This window comes from Atractosteus spatula, chromosome 13 (genome assembly GCF_055471065.1).
Source record: "Atractosteus spatula isolate fAtrSpa1 chromosome 13, fAtrSpa1.hap1, whole genome shotgun sequence".
NCBI classification, from domain to species: domain Eukaryota; kingdom Metazoa; phylum Chordata; class Actinopteri; order Semionotiformes; family Lepisosteidae; genus Atractosteus; species Atractosteus spatula.
The window spans coordinates 6,902,857-6,918,843 of record NC_142718.1 but is presented as its reverse complement, the minus strand read 5'-3'; the positions used below and the strand labels follow the sequence as shown (position 1 = coordinate 6,918,843).

Here is a 15,987-nt window from a genome sequence, read left to right as displayed (position 1 = left end):
TTTACAAATATAAATATCTTTAAAAGAATCTCCTCGTAAAAAATGGCTCAATAAATATGATGGGAGAAGGTGATGTACACTTTCTACACTATCTAAATGTTTTTAACGAGCACACTAAAATAGAAAGATTCTGTATGTCATTATGGAAATCTAGTTTTCTCTTCAAAAGAAACAGGACATGATAAACAACAGAATGCAATGCAAAACTGCTTAGTTTTGGGATGGGGGGTACTGCACTAATGAATGATAACCATGTAGTCTAATATTCTCAAAAGCCCTGTATAACACTGCTCGCAAATGATAAATCTTGCATTCTAGCAGTACTGTACGTGTTCTCCAACCAATGTGTCCATTTTCCTCAACTTAACATTACTGGCTATATGAATTTACAGGTTGCATAATTTTGTACAGAAAAAAAACAACTCATGACACAAGATATTGACTTTGTACAGTTCATTCTCACTTCTGCTTTGTCCTTGATAATTGGAATTCATTGGATCGGTGGAATTCAATTAAATTGCCATTTTGGAAATGCATTCCCCTTTAGTTTAAGGATCCCTCATAAAACATAATATTTGGAATGAAAACTGTATAAGGGCCCACAGTCAAGGGTCTTCATTGGCTATTAAGTGTATGCAGACAAGAGTGTCTTGATCTATAAACTCTGCTTTAATACTTTTGCTCAGGCCCACACTGACCGTTCTAGGCTCTTCTTCTGAATTTTAGAGACTGAAAACCACAAAGCTGAAAGTCATCGGCGGTTCACATTTTAATCAATTATTTTTTCTCTCTATAGTCTCAGCTTGTCAAATGGTTGCTTACTGCATTCTTCCAATATAGCATCTAGACCCATGGTAAAGAAGCTTGCTATAAAACGGACCTGTCCTGCTTCAACTGCTGCCTTTACAACTGCCTGATCAGATTTCAGAGCCATACTTCTTACTGAACACAAAGTGGGTTGATTCTACTCCACAGAACAAGTCACAGAAAATACAATCATAAGAAGAAAAATGTCCCCCTAGACTCGTTAATCTTGTAAACAGTATAAAAAAGTGGACCCATAACATGCCAATAATTTAAGTCATATCAAAGTAAGACGTATCTTGTGCAAAACAGGCTTTAATGCATATTTTTTCTGAATGGCACTGTGGTGTTTCCTGCTCTTGTAAAAATATCATTTCTGAGTTATAAAAACAAACAAAACTCAAGAACTATGATGATCTTTAGAGACCTGAAAACTAAATCTATTAAATCTTTAGATTAATTTAACTAAAACCTAATATCTCTTCTCTAATAGCTGCTGTGTAGTGAGTTTTTGGCAGTGACTCTTCAGCCTCTGCCTACCTGTGAAGATCTGGGAGTTTCTGTAACTTGAAAAATCCTATATAAATGCAGGGTATTAGTAATAGAATTAATAACAATCTCACAAATGCATAACAGCTTAGAAACAAGCATATGAGATATCTTTTTCCTAATGAATATGATTGCAAATAACCTGTGTCATGTTACAGTATGAGTTCACAATGTATTGTAGTCCACGACATTGAACTGTGAATACAATTCTACACTAGTATGTACATAAAACATTATAAAGGAATCCTTAAACTAAGATTCAAAGGGAAGCAGAAGAATTTTATACTTTTTTGATACACTTGAATTTTGGATTCTCGTGTAGGATTTTGAAAACAATTAAAGTAATATTTTAATTTAGGTACAGGTCCTTAAAATAAACCTTACAGAAGGACAATTTTTTTTTTTCCAGGTAGGCCCTAGAAAATGTCATGTAATAAAAACATTACAATAGGGGCCAATGGCTTGAAGGGATTTCTGCAACGCTTTGTGAGCATCACCTGACTTTGTAAATTGACAGAGGGTCTTCCTTCTGACCCCTTGGTACAAGAAGAAGCAGCTGGAAATAACAGGCCACTTCATTAAAAGACCCGGTTAAGACATTATAACGCATCCTCAGATTCTCGAGAAAAAGGAAATGACCGGAGCCTGGAAGGAAGAAAGAAATAGTGCAAAGCAGGCCAGCCCTTGGAGAGCGGAACCTCTTTTTGCGCAGGCCGGACTGGACTTCAAGGATAGCCCTAGACACGGACGGCCGGCCCTGCGCCCGCAGTGAGAGGGACCGTGGAGCCACAGTCGTAATCAAGGTCCACGATGGTATGGGCACCACTGCCCAAGCCCCTCTGGGGATACCCGGTCTGCCTGTCCCGGAAGCTCTGGATGTAGCTCTGAAAGAGAGGGCAAATAAGAACGTTGAAGGCCAGACGCACAGGGGAGCAGACTTTTAGGAAGAGTGTGGATCAAAATAACCGGCCGTGTTGTTGAAGCCGATTCTCTGGGCAATTCAAACTCAGGGTTTGAAGAACAAACAGTTGGATGAGTTCCACAGATGAATAAGCCATAAAAATTACAAAAAAACAAGGCTTTTTGTGACATTACTGTACATTTATAATGCGGTCATGAACCACCCCCACCCCCCTCCATTTTCGTTTTCATTTCGAACTCCACTTTCCTGCTTCATGTCCTGTACCAACACCAGAGGGATGAGGACTTTGCCCGCCTCTCTCTGAAGCCGGCATTATCAGAGCCATATCCCATTTTTCACACTGCAAGCCTCACAAAAGATAACTGTTGCATAGCAAACCAGGGCCCAAGTCATCCAGCTTCAGCAGTGCCTGAACAGTACTGTATTACTCTTAGGCTAATCCAATTCACATGAATCAGTAATGGCTTGTGGACAACACAGGTCAACCTGGGCTCCAATCACTTTTACTCATTGAGAGGTTTCTTTTAATTGTGTCAAAATGACTACAGAGAAAGAATGGAGTAAAATGTGCTCATTTATTGTAGCACTAGCATGTACAGTAATATACAGTATTAAGTTCTCATACTGTATCTTCATTTACATGGAAAACTTATTCTTTGTGATGCAGTTAATTTATATGTTCCACTAGTCTTTTCCATAGATTTATTTCACTCATCTAAAATACTGGCGAATAAAATGAATAGGGATTCAAGTAATATTAATGCAGGTGGTATGGTAGCACAGTGGTTAGCATTGCCCTGGGTTCAGTTCCTGGGGTGTTATATGCGTGAAGTTTGTGTGTTGTCCCTGTGTTCCAATAGGTTTTTGATGGTTTCCTCCCACAGAGTCAAGACATACTGGTAGGTTAATTGTTTTTTGGCAAAGTTGGCTCTGGTGTGAGTGTGCGTGTCTGTGTGTGCCCTGTAATGGACTGGTGTCCCATCCAGGGTGTATCCTGCCTTGTACCTGTTGCTTGCTGGGATGGACTCCGGCTCTCCCGAGACCCTGTATTGGATAAATTGGATAGAAGACGGATGGATGGAAATATTAAAGCAGCTACCAAACATAACCGTTGATATCTGTACTCAATCTGAGAATTGAAATCATCAGAAAAAAAGGTTAGTAAAAGGTGTTGGAATGAGAAATGGTTTTGTTTAAAATTATATATCATTTAAAAGTCTTACACGCTAATACAAAATAATACACAGAACGAAGACAACTCACAGAAAACATTTGCAGAGACATACAATACCATGTTGTAGTGTGGCAATCTTGTGTCAGTCTCAACAGATTTTAAAATTCTACAGTATGCAATAAACTGAAGGCTAAGCTTTTTGCTAGCGTTGACCGTTGTGATGCGATTTCTCTTATGAAGGGCGGAAATGGAGCAACTGTTCTCGTTGCACACAGTGTGAGGTCAGACAAAGCTGGAAAAGCTGAAAATAAAAAAAAAGATATGGTAATAGATACTGCGAACAATCACCAGATAAATGAATGGTTAGTTTTCAGGCATCTGCTTAATTTCCTGTAGGGGACCAAAGTACTGTATGAGGGCAAAGATTGGTGCATTGCAGATGTGAAGTGGGCAGCAGATCTTCAAAGAGACAAGCTATCGTTTTGACTTGCAACAGCCACAGCTCCTGTATGTACTGCGAGGTAGAGAAAATCGCCGATGGCGCCATGTGACGGTCTCTTACAGAAAGTCACGGGAAGAAAAAGGAAGAAAAAAGTGCTGTAAGCACAGGAAAATTATAGGATGCATTATCTGGCCTTCCGCGCATCAACAAATCCATGTCCATATTTCACCCTCCACACTAACAAAGAACAGGAAGCCACACGCTTTGTGAGAATGCCAGACTTGGTGGACCTGGTTTTGCTGAGAATAAAAGCTTGAGGAGTGTATGAACTTCAGCAGGATGGCAATCAGAAGACTTTTAAAGCAGGCTGCTGCCAGAAAATTGAAATGTAATTTCTCAGCCACAATCTCCTGAGGTAATATTTCCCCTTTCCAGTTTTCAAACTTATCAAACGGCCGCTGGACGACCTCCGAGTTTGTCATCTCTTTTATGCTTCCTGAAGCGTCCTCATTTTTCCAGTGCCGGTTCTGAAGAAGTGCAACAGAGAATGCAAATACTCTGGGACACCAGTGTGCTTATGAAACAATTTGAAAATAGATTTATACTGATGAGAAGATTATGAAAACAATAAAAGAGTCTGATACTGAGGACAGATGTGATTATAAGTAGCAAAAAGCATGGTAATTGTCATTATGGGCATACAGAACTTTTTAAAAGGTTTCCTTTTCATGTATGACATTTCCAGATGGGGCTAGTTACATTGATAAAGCACCTGTCACTTTGGTTAGTAAACTGGCAATCTCCCTTTGGAAGTACACAACAAACCTGCCTCTGGCTTCTTCTGTGTAAACCATCTGGGATTTTAGAACTTGGCATATTAAACCAATACCTGCTCAAGACTGGGAAAGACAATTTGGTGCTGCATGAGACAAAAAAACAAAAACTAGACATCTACTTCTCTGTGTGAGTAAACAAAGCAGTTATCATTCTCCAGGCCCTTTAATTTTAAAAAATATACTTTGTAAAGATGTTACTGTATACCGCCCTACTTAAAAAAAGCTTCTCATTATATAGTGCTAGTGGTACTATATATGCGAGAGAGAAAAAAAGAAATATAAAACACGCTTTGAATAATATTTCACATTCCCTGTGAAATAATTATGCAATGTATTAAAAAATCAAAATATTTTAAATTTCTTTTCAAAATATATCTTTATCTGGAGTGGTAGAATAAAAAATGTTCTCCAGATTTAGGTGTTGTCAGGCATAGACCAGTGACAGTACTGTATCTTACCTTATTTTGTGATGCTAAATATATTCAGTGTTGCAACAGTAAAAACTGTTCTGGGAGTGAAGTGGCAAATTCAGCACACAGTACTTAGCGGTAAAGAAAGTCAACTGAAAGCACCTTTAATTCAACAACTAAAGGCTTCATATTTACAACATTGGGATTCTTAGAAGCTGAGAAGAAGCTGACCTTAATTTTAACAATCTGCAATGTTTCGGCAAGGAAAAATCTATTGCCAATGTTTTTTAATTTTGCTTTAGATAAGACTGAAACACTAACATTTGAATTTTTTTATTCTGCATGTTTCTTTTTCTGGATTTTTAGCATTTTACTAGATATTAGTTGAGACTTGCAAAGAAAATAAGTGAACAGAAGTAAACAGGCCTCTTAATGCATGGTATCCCCCCCATAATTAAATGACTAAATATAAATATTGTCTTTGTCTTTGCTCTTAATCCAAAAGGGGTTGTTACAGGGAAAGGCAACAGAGGGGAAACTCAAGAAGGGGTGACCCAGTGATCACAGAGAGAGTAAACTATGGCAGATATGTGAGGATGTGCAGAAGTGTGGCACAGTGGTTGTTCTATTCTAGACATCCCACAATCCAAAGGCACACTGGTAGGTTAACTGGATTCTGGGAAAATTGGCCCTGGTATGCATGGCTATGTTTGTATCTCTGGGCGCCCTGTGATGGACTGGTGTTCCATCCAGGGTGTATCCCGTCTTGTGCCTCTTGCATGCTAGGATAGACTTTGGCTTCCCTACAACCCTGAATTAGAACCCTGAAGTGGTAAGAAAATGGATGGATGATGTATAAGGATATTCTGGACTGGAACCCATTGAACTTCCTCCTCTCGTGTGCAACCCTTTATCTACACAGGTACACGAGAAACTGCAAGAGGCAGGATGTTGGATAGTCGCAGGGTCTTACCGGTGACAGCACATCGCCATCAAATCGACGGATTGGGTTGGGCTTGCGGCGGTAAGCCGGTTCCGGGTGCAGGGGCTTGGTGGGATGCTGGTGATGGTGATGATGGTGCTGTTGCTGCTGCTGCTGCTGCTGCTGTTGTTTCTTCTTCTTCTTGCGGTCCTTGCGCTCCTCCTTCTGCCGGATCCGCATCAGCTGCACTCGGCGCTGCTGCCGACTGATGATCACTGTGACAGCAGAGGGGGCGGGGCAGGAGGGGGCGGGGCACAGGGTGGGCGTGGCATGGGCGGAGATACAACGCATATCACATGCTGTGCTCTAAGGTTCAATACAGCTGTATAGACCATGCATTACTGCACACCATTCACTGATACATCAAAAGCAGCAGTGACTTAGAAAATTGAAGAGTACCTACGGTACATAATCTGTGTTCTTTTTCCTGTAATGTTTCTACTGTACATATCATGTAACATGTTCCTATCATCCTAGTATGTAGACGTATAGATATGACCCATTGTTTGGAACTGGTATACCATAGCATAGAAGTTGTTTAGGACTTCTCTATAACGAAAACCACAATGCATAAACGCACCTCTGACAGAACAGATATGGATAGCTAATTCAGCACAATATATGACTGGATGCAATTGTACATATACGGTATCATACCACAGGATAAATTCAGCTAAGGAAGTGTGTTGTCAAAAATGTCTCATTTATTGCACTTCCTCTAAAAGCAAAAGAATCACCGCACAGGGATAGAGTTAACTTAACAATGCTGTATCCATCTTTCACAATCTCAGTCCTTACTGAACTTACTTAAGTTAGCCTGAACTCTAAAAACTGCAATTTATTCATACATTTACAAATGATAACTTTCAAACTTCATAAAGCGGTGTACGTTTAATGACACAACTACAATATCTAGCGAAAGACAGGAACTTCAGTGCAAAGATCAAATGTCAAAACAGCCATCTGCATGTCAAATTACTGTAAGTGTTTTAAAAGCAGCAGGATTAAAACACAGGTGTCAGCCCCAGGGAAAGTCTTAACATGACAGCAATATTTAGCTAGTCAAAACCATCGGATGTTGTAGAGGAAGTCATTTCAATCCAATTTGAATATTTTGGAGCAGTGAAGAGACAAAATTACAAAGCAGCTATTTGAGCATAAGAATATATGGGAAGACACAAAGGAAACTCGAATGTTAATTGAACTATGATAAGCAGAAACACAATCTTCAAAACAGACCGAGCAAGGCTTAGATTCAACAGAGGACAGGATTTGCAAACACTTTGCCAGGCTTCAGACCTTCAAGGGGCAAAGTCCAGCAAGTTTTAAATTCTTTAAATCATTACTTGCTTAGGATACCTGAAAAACCTATTGAATAGGTGCAAGTGAGAAGATAATGACTATTTTTCAGCAAGCTAACAATTAGCTCAAATATCACAAATCTTCAGGGGCTCTGCAGAGACCAAGAATTGTAGCAGGGAAACTCAATTTGCATCTAATGCAATGTACTAAAAGTAGCATATTAAATGTGAAGGATCCTATGATTAGCGCTAACGACTGGACTATGACCAATGCATAAATGAATACCAGTTGCACCACTGAGAACCATTTGCAGGGAAATGAACCAAATTAAATCGTCTACAGTTTGGTATTAAATCTATCCTTAATTGCAACAAACTCAAATTAGCACCCTGCTTCCATTACAGTAGGTTACAGTTTACTCAGCAAATATTTCAATACTAAACATGTCTTATCCTACAATATACTATGAATACTGTACAGTGTACACTGCTATTCAAAGTCTCAGACATAATCGGGAGTTATAACATTTCCATGTTATGAATAAATAATTATTCCAAGCAGCCATTAGCAGTTAAGCAATAGCAGCTGTAATTAATTTGTAGATAACACTGCTTATATTGAATGCGAAAATAACAGACTTGATGCAGAAATCTGTACTGATCAGAATCCTAAAAAATCACAACAACACAATGTAAACTCTACTTAATAAGCCAATGTGTGCTGTAGTATTTAATGCAACCTAATTAATGGGCAAACCTAATTGACTTGTTGGCAAGTGTTCCTGGTCATTAACACCTGTTTTTTGTTCTCTACACCCCCATAAAGCTAAAAGGCTTCATTATGCATTACAAAACGCAGATCTAGCTGTTAATTTGAAAAGTAAATGGGTGGAATTTCATTAGATGACAACAGAGTTCTGCATAAAGCAGGAATAACACAGAGAAGAGAAGAGAGATATAACATTTCTACAGCTTTCGTCCAGCACTTTTGTCTACAAGATTAATACATATATGGCAATTGAGTCAGAGGTGGGGACGATCGCAAGACCGCGGCAGTTAGCCCTGCCACTCACCTTCGGTGTGGGAGTAGCCCTCAGCCGTCACTTTCCACTGGACCAGGACCCCCAGAAGCGTCAGAACGGGCCACACGCCCAGGATCACCCAGCTGAACCAGCACACGGGCCGGGCCGGCGCCACCTTTATCCGCTCGTACACGTACCGCACCAGCAGGAAGAGCTCGATGAAGTAGTCCACGGTGACGGTGATCACCGCGCTGCCGAACACGGCGGTGGACAGCGTGGTGAAGCAGCGCTGCCACTGCAGGGTGAGCACGGCAAACAGCATGCCAGTGCCAAGGAGGAGGCCGAGAGGGATCCACACAGTGGGAGGGTGGTAGAACTGCTCCATCACCACCAGGGTCGCCACAGCGACCAGGAGGCCCAATAGCAGGCCTACCATGAAGAGGCCCACGCTGCGCACCAGCATGGTGACCAGGCCGCACAGCACCCCGATGCCAAGGCCAATGCCCACGCTGGCTTCCACGCTCAGCTGCGTGTCCAGGACCCTCTCCTTGTAGCACAGCATGAAGATAATGATGGAGCCAAACATCAGCCCAGTCAGGAACATGACGGCTTTGAAGCAGCGGTAACCTGGGCAACGAGATGAGAGTCGTGGGGAATGTTTTAAAGATGGTTCTCTCTTTACAAGTAAAGAAGTTAAAGGAAATAATGAATGACCCCTTTCAAAAATCTTTTTGATTTCTACATCAAAAATTTAGAAGAAATGCTAACCCATTATTGCTTTCCTGCAGGCCTACTGCAGGTACAGTACTTACTGCTGTACAAAAGGCTTACATTTTCATATAAAGTACTTTGTAGTAGCGTTCTGCTATAGAATAGTTACTGCGGACAACTGCTGTGCCATACCGATCAATGAATGTATGAACCGCAGCAAATAGTGTTACCTTTTATCAAATAACTCAATATTAGACAATTAGACAATATTGGGGGGAGTGTAGCTCAAAGTACAAAAATTGTTTTAAGAAAGAAGAATGTACACAAAGTTTGAGTTTTTTTTAATTATTCACTACAACGCCTTGGAAAACTGGAAACATCCAGCCACCTTCTCGGTGCTTCTTCCAGTACAGGGTCATGGGGGAGCTGGAGCCTATCCTGGCAATCAATGGGCACAAGGCAGGGTACACCCTTGACAGGACGCCCGTCCAGCACAGGCCACACATACGGTACAAACACCGACACGCACACTCACACCTCAGGCCAATTTTCCCCAAAAGCCAACTAACTAGACATTTGTGACATTCACAAAAAATTCTTTAAAAATATCATCCTGCAACTGACAGATGTTGGAATGTGGCATTTCAAATACTATAAACTGGGAACTATTCTTTGTGTTTTCCTTTTGAAAACCAGCACATTCATCCACTACTACATACATATTCCTTACTGGCTTTTCTATTTAAGGCTATTGCAGTTAGTTGAATCTAAATTTATTAAAGAGCACTTCTCCCTTACTGTTTGGCTGAAATCCTAATCTAAACCAAGAGTCTTATACAGCACATCTTATAATACAGTGTCAGAAGAACCTTGGAGCACATGCACTGCATTTGGGAACTGAGTTTAATTAAACCCATAAAACACAGCCAATTAATAATTTGATGCCAATTTTTAATAAATCATTTTTAAATGTTATTTTTTAGTCATAAAAATAAAAACTGACAATTAGGTAAAAAAAAACCTGGGAGTGGGAGTACACTTTTATTCTGCATGTATTTATGGAGTATTTCATAATTTATAAAACTCACAATTTTAAGATTCAATGGAACTACAGTAAACGCCTTGTGGTGTTAAAAGTAGAAGATCCGCAAATGACCATATCCTGTAAACGCTGCTCCAGTAAGCAGACGCAAAACAACAGACAAAAATGTATTCATTTAAATCAGAAAAAAAAGAGTACTGCATCAGATCTTATTATATGATTTGTTGGCCAAGCATACAGAATTAGCTTGAAAAGGAAAATACAGTACCACCACAGCAGGGATGGAATTTGTTAAGGAATAACATTAATACTTGGAAAGCGCATCTCCAAATTAATAAAAAAACAACAAGATACAACACAATGATTTACAGAAACCATTACGTTTTTCTGAGATCAACATCTGATGGTAATCCTCTGTATAATTGGAAAACTAAAGCAAGTAATAAGGTTTGAATTGGGATCTCCTTGCTGTATTAATTCTATGCACAGTGTGCAGAACAGGTCTTGATTGAGTGGAGGTTACTGGCTGAAATCCAGGCCATGCCAAAAGTAGACACTGGGCGGACCGGCCTTCAATCACTATGATACGTACTGCATATATCGCTAAGTTTTTGGCAGGGGGATACTTGTACTGTACACATTGAAACCTTGTGAAGCATTTAGAATAGGCATTGGTCCTATCAAACAAATTATGAAAAAGAATAAACATACTGTAACATGCAGAAGAAAAGTGATCTCAACAAGACAAAGGGTCATCTGTGATCATTGATCATCATTGGCTGAGCTCCGTTCTTGAAGGACTTCATTTTCATTTCCAGAGATGGATTAAGATATCTTACAACTTTGACAGTCCATAAATAAGCACAGTACTGTATATTGTGTTTCTTGCTCAACGTAAAGGGAGTTATTTCCTGGGTGTTACAGTATGTTCTCTATAGCAAAAATGTCTTATGCTCTAAAAAATATAATTTTCTGAGGAAAAGCCTTTTTTCAAATTAACTGTAATTCTACCAACATTTCAGGGAAGTTTCTCAGCAGGGCACTAAATTAATAATTTGCCTGCTGTGTCTCTTAAGAATTTACAAAAGAACCCTCCATCCCCTACATACTGTTGACCCAACACCCCCTCATCCACCAGGCTATCCTAATCCAGTCCCTCAGAGATCCCATGTTGCCTTTCAAATAATCTCTCTCCAAGTCGGATTTAGTATTCTGATTCTAGGCCCATAAACACAGTGTTGGGAAGAGAGAACTAGGCGATACTGAGAAGACAGGAACCATTCATATGATGAGCAATTCAGTGCTCTACATGAAAAGCCCACAGATAAGAGGTTGGAGAAAGAGATAAAAATGTTTGCCAATGATTAGTGTTGTTTGTACTCTTTAAATTAGGATTTTCAATCATAGCCTTGGCACACTATGTGATACTTAGTTCCCTTTATTATTCGGCCTAAATGAAACCTGGCAAGAACTTTTTAATTTTCTACCACTTAAAATGTGCACTGAACTGGCTTTGACCGAGTACAAATTTTCGCCCTTCTCATCAACTACCATCAAACAAAAAGGCCATTACTTGTGAGGGGTTTTGACATGTTTTTGACACAGGAGAGATGGAGGAAGTGTAGGCATTCTCCGCTGACACACCCACCTTCAAAAAACATGTTTTCTAACATCTCACAGGCAACACAGGCCCCCTACTAGTGTTTTAGTGCCAACTGGTTGAGAGGCCATTACCGGCTATACTGCACACCTACCAACATTTTGAGGATCACAATAGTCACTGTGCCTTTAAGAAACAAGACCCCTGGCTGAATAAACCCCCTTGGGACACTGTTGGTTTAGGACATGACTCAGGCTCGAACCCATGATCACTGAGCCCTGTTTGCAAGCCGGGAAGCACCTTATAATTTTTAATACAAACCAGAAGACACAGAAGGACTTTCAATCCCGGACTGAGCAACACTGCATGAAACCAAACAATCCTGATTGTTGCCGGATATTTTTAGTTGTAACTATGCCGACATTTTTGCCATCACTGGGAAAGCTTATGTCTGAGAGATCCAATGCACTCCGTTGCCGGCATTAAGCTTTCGCTTATTTCAGGGTTATGATAGGATTATTAGGGATAGATGCTTGACAAAATCCCAGGGGATTCCCTGCTGCTGAAATAACATCAAGCAGACATACTGTACTGTATTCCCGATTCCTGATTCTTAATTTCCTTCAGCAATTTACATCCACTGATTGAGTCTGTTATTATGATCCTAACTCCTAAAAGCACTTCTCCACACTACAATGGACTGGTGTGCAGGAAATCAGATATTTGTATCAGATATCTTTCACCCAAATTTAGGCAGGTCAGATTTTCTATCTTTCTTTTTGGATTTTGTCACAAAACAGGGATAAACGGCTCAGTCCTTGATATTAACATCTATATTCAGTGTGACACCGGAAGAAGGCTCCACAGCAAAAACGCTGTGTTTCTTTTCTCCTCTTTACAGCATGGAATAAACCTTTACTTGATCCTATATTCAGTGTGGACAAGGCTTTAATTTTACTTTTCACTTTGAAGAAGGCACTCCAGATAGGACAGTCAGCTCTCTGGGGGCACTGAACTGATATCTTTGTTCCAGGAGGAATATCACCATCCAAGCTCATTTTCTTTCTTTTCTTTTCTGGTTTTCTTATATCGAACTGCCATGCCTTTGGCGCCTTTCTCTGGCTTGACAAGATCCAGCATCTGAGACACCGAAGCTTGCCGGGAAATGAGCTTCAGTTGCCTGACATTCCAGAGTGGGCAGCCAATGCGTTTTCTTACCAAAGAAGCAGTAGATGATCCCAAAGAGGCAGCACATGGCACAGACCACAGAAGGGACAATCTCGTAGCGCCTCTCGATCTCCTGGTCGCAGTCATAGAGGTGCTCCAGGCTGCCGTCCCCTGGAGGGGGCAGCTTGAAGTGTAGCGTCTGCAGGGTGGAGGTCATGGTACCGAGGGGAAGGGGAGGGTATCAGGGCACACTTCCCAGCCACAAGAGGGCGCCTGTCAAGATGGAGAGGAGAGGATTAAAATCAGCACAGAGGGTCTTCAAAAGGGTTTTTTTAACTCACATTTTTTCTCAGTTCCCTCACTTTATTAGCGCTGACAGTTCAAATGGTCCATCGAGTTGTTTGAAATGTCTTCACACCAACAGAAAGCATTCCTGAGCATTCAGAGCAAAAGCTACAGTATATAGGCAACATATGCTGTATAAGCCATATTCTATGTAGAACTCACTGAACAGCATTCCTATTACACTTTAAGAATTTATCGTTCTGAATTATTATTACCATGGAATTATCGACTGGAAATGTTGACTTTAATAAAATCGCTCAGAAAGGGCATTTTCATACAAAATGCTAGCAGTAAGGCTGGAAATGCAATAGAAAGAAGGGGTAATGTCGTGAACAACATCTTCAGAATAAAGCAGTGCAAGCACACGGGAACCAGGAGACAGAATGAGGTCTAATACACCTCCTCCATTTCATGTACGTTGGCAGACAGTGCATTTGACTTGTAGTCTGTTGATTTACACCCTGAGAGAAGCTGTTGCTTTAGGGACACAAGCTTATGAATCATGCATTCTAGATCTGCATTAGATCAAGAAGCCAGATTTGTTTACCTCCATATGGTGTTTTTTTTTTTCTGTTGACAACATGGCATGGGAGATATCCAGAAGCCATGCTTTTGATGTGGCGTTGTGTAATAATTTTTCAATTTGTAACACAGGCCTCACAAATTCGCTTCCCCTCTTTTTTGGAGTTACAGTTCCCTTCGGAAGGTGGACAGTGAACAAAGACTAAAACAATAAGTGCTAAACATAATGAGTAAAATATTTTCAGATTCAAGACCTGATAAATACACAAAATGATGCAAGCAAAACACACGCAATTCTAATAAGCAACACATGCAATTTTTTTCATTAACAACAGGTAGATGATAAGACTATATGAAGGAAATCCTTTATTCATTTTACAGATAACAGATAAGCTTTTATTATATAAAATTTCCCTCAAACCTCTGTTAATCTCAAAAGATAAAGCTGACCATTTTTGACTACTAAATGCAAAAATTCTACATCTGTGTTTGATGCCTGAAGTCAATTTGTATCTGAAGACCAGAATAAAAGAAGTATTCTGAGGCCGAGAACCACAAATTTAGAAGTAATGAATAACATGTCACTCATCACGATTCATCCATTACATACTGTAGCAAAGTGAATAAGGAGTAGTGAATGAGTAAGTAACAGTGACCATGGCTGTCATGACGTGATCATTTATCAGAAAAACTGATTTGAATTCTCAAAATCCTGCCGCCTCCGTCAAGAACATTGCCAGAGTAAGGAAACTGGCTGTTTTGACGAACTCTTAAGTCTTCTTATATTAAGTCTTTATTTTTTGGAAATATTTTACCACAAGGGCAGAACAAAGCTGGGGTATTGAACAGTCTTTTGAATGAAGGGCTGAAATTTGTACTGATGGAGTGAATTTTTAACACTAATAGAAATGTCTGTGTGTTGCTGCATCCTGCCTTCTGATTCGATAGACAGATTCTGTGTGCCATTCTCAAATGGAAAAGAGAGAGATTTTGAGATTAAATGCCTTTCAACAGCTTAACACCCCCCAATCCCCACTTCCTTTCCTTGCCCCAAGGTTACGGTTAGTCAGCCTTGTTTTTAAGCTCCTGCAGTACTCAGACTGTTGCTAGGGAACACAGCATCAAAGTTGCAACTGTCAACTTGTGATCAAGGTATTACGAGGCATCTCCAGGAGCCTTTCTGCCACTCTCCAGCTCAGCAGTGCCGAGCTCAACAAAAAGAGAGAATAAAAGGACAGGCTTTCGTCATATAGAAACGCAAAGGTTTTCAAAGGAGCACCGGTCGCCATTTTTCTCTGAATCAGGTGATTAAAACCGAAAATCTGTGAAAAGTTCCTCTGTTAGGGTAAAACTATCTACAAAACAGCCAGCCCCACAACCTTTTATATAACTTCATGCTGCTGAAAATGAAAAATTACTTTATCCAGCACAACATATATCAAAGCCCTCCTCATGATGTATTACCTGTATTACCACGCAACAGAGGTCCCAGAAAAAGTTAAAAACCACTGTAAAAACCTCAATTAAAGTGGTACATAAAAGAGACTTTATATAGCATTTAGCTTACAGCTTCTGAAGTCTCTTAATGCTATAGCTCTTTCTTCCTCATCCACTCGATCCAATACAGGGTCTCAGGGGAGCCTGAGTCTATCCTGGCAAGCAATGGGCACAAAGCAGGATCACAAGGGAAGGTTCGGTTCACAACAGTGAGGGATGTGCTGGTCCTGCGATCAGTGCAAACTCTCCCAAAGCTACTGCAGAGTTTGCAGGGTGTCATAGTCACTCTGGTCTGGTGTTTTTGAGATGCAAAGACAATTCAGGACACGATGAAAGTCCAAAATCAGTCTTTTAATGTGGTTTACTGAGGGTCTGAATGACCTGGGATTGAAAAAAGCATTTGTTTCCACACAGACGGGCTTATCTACCCCTCATTCAAATGATGGTAGCAATAGACATTGTAGGAAAGAACTACAAAGATTTTAGACAAGCATTCCAACACTATCATTTGTGATCGAGTCTGTTCTTCCTTGTCACATCTATCACCAAGGTATTTTTCGGTATCTCTGGAGGAGCTAGATTATCGATGTGGGATTGCTTCTTTAAAAAGGAGATGTATTTAAAGATAGGCTCTTAAGGTGGATTTTGAAGGCTCTTAAGG

General features: G+C 40.3%; 1 protein-coding gene across 2 annotated transcripts; it reads right to left on the bottom strand.

Annotated features, from left to right (window-relative positions):
• Window positions 1–1,747: 1,747 nt before the first annotated feature.
• Window positions 1,748–13,180, bottom strand: tmem198aa (transmembrane protein 198aa). 2 transcript variants are annotated; one of them, XM_088930730.1, is made up of 5 exons: window positions 13,014–13,180; window positions 8,494–9,069; window positions 6,111–6,334; window positions 3,281–3,319; window positions 2,091–2,237 (listed from the first exon to the last, which is right to left on the bottom strand). In XM_088930730.1, exons 1-5 carry the CDS (start codon window positions 13,177–13,179, stop codon window positions 2,091–2,093), a joined length of 1,152 nt encoding a protein of 383 aa, XP_088786856.1. In that variant the 5' UTR covers window position 13,180. The 2 variants fall into 2 exon arrangements, with proteins under 2 accessions (XP_088786855.1, XP_088786856.1); XM_088930729.1 differs by lacking the exon at window positions 3,281–3,319 and having other exon boundaries at window positions 1,748–2,237.
• Between the last annotated feature and the right edge of the window lie 2,807 nt (window positions 13,181–15,987).

Excerpts from the sequence above, each read along its gene's own strand:
- tmem198aa (XM_088930730.1), bottom strand. The coding sequence starts at position 13,179 with ATGACCTCCACCCTGCAGACGCTACACTTCAAGCTGCCCCCTCCAGGG. Across the intron at positions 6,335-8,493 it reads GGGCTACTCCCACACCGAAG|TGATCATCAGTCGGCAGCAG; the intron begins GTGAGTGGCAGG and ends CTGCTGTCACAG. Across the intron at positions 2,238-3,280 it reads TCCATCCCAGCAAGCAACAG|AGCTACATCCAGAGCTTCCG; the intron begins GTACAAGGCAGG and ends CCTCTCTTTCAG.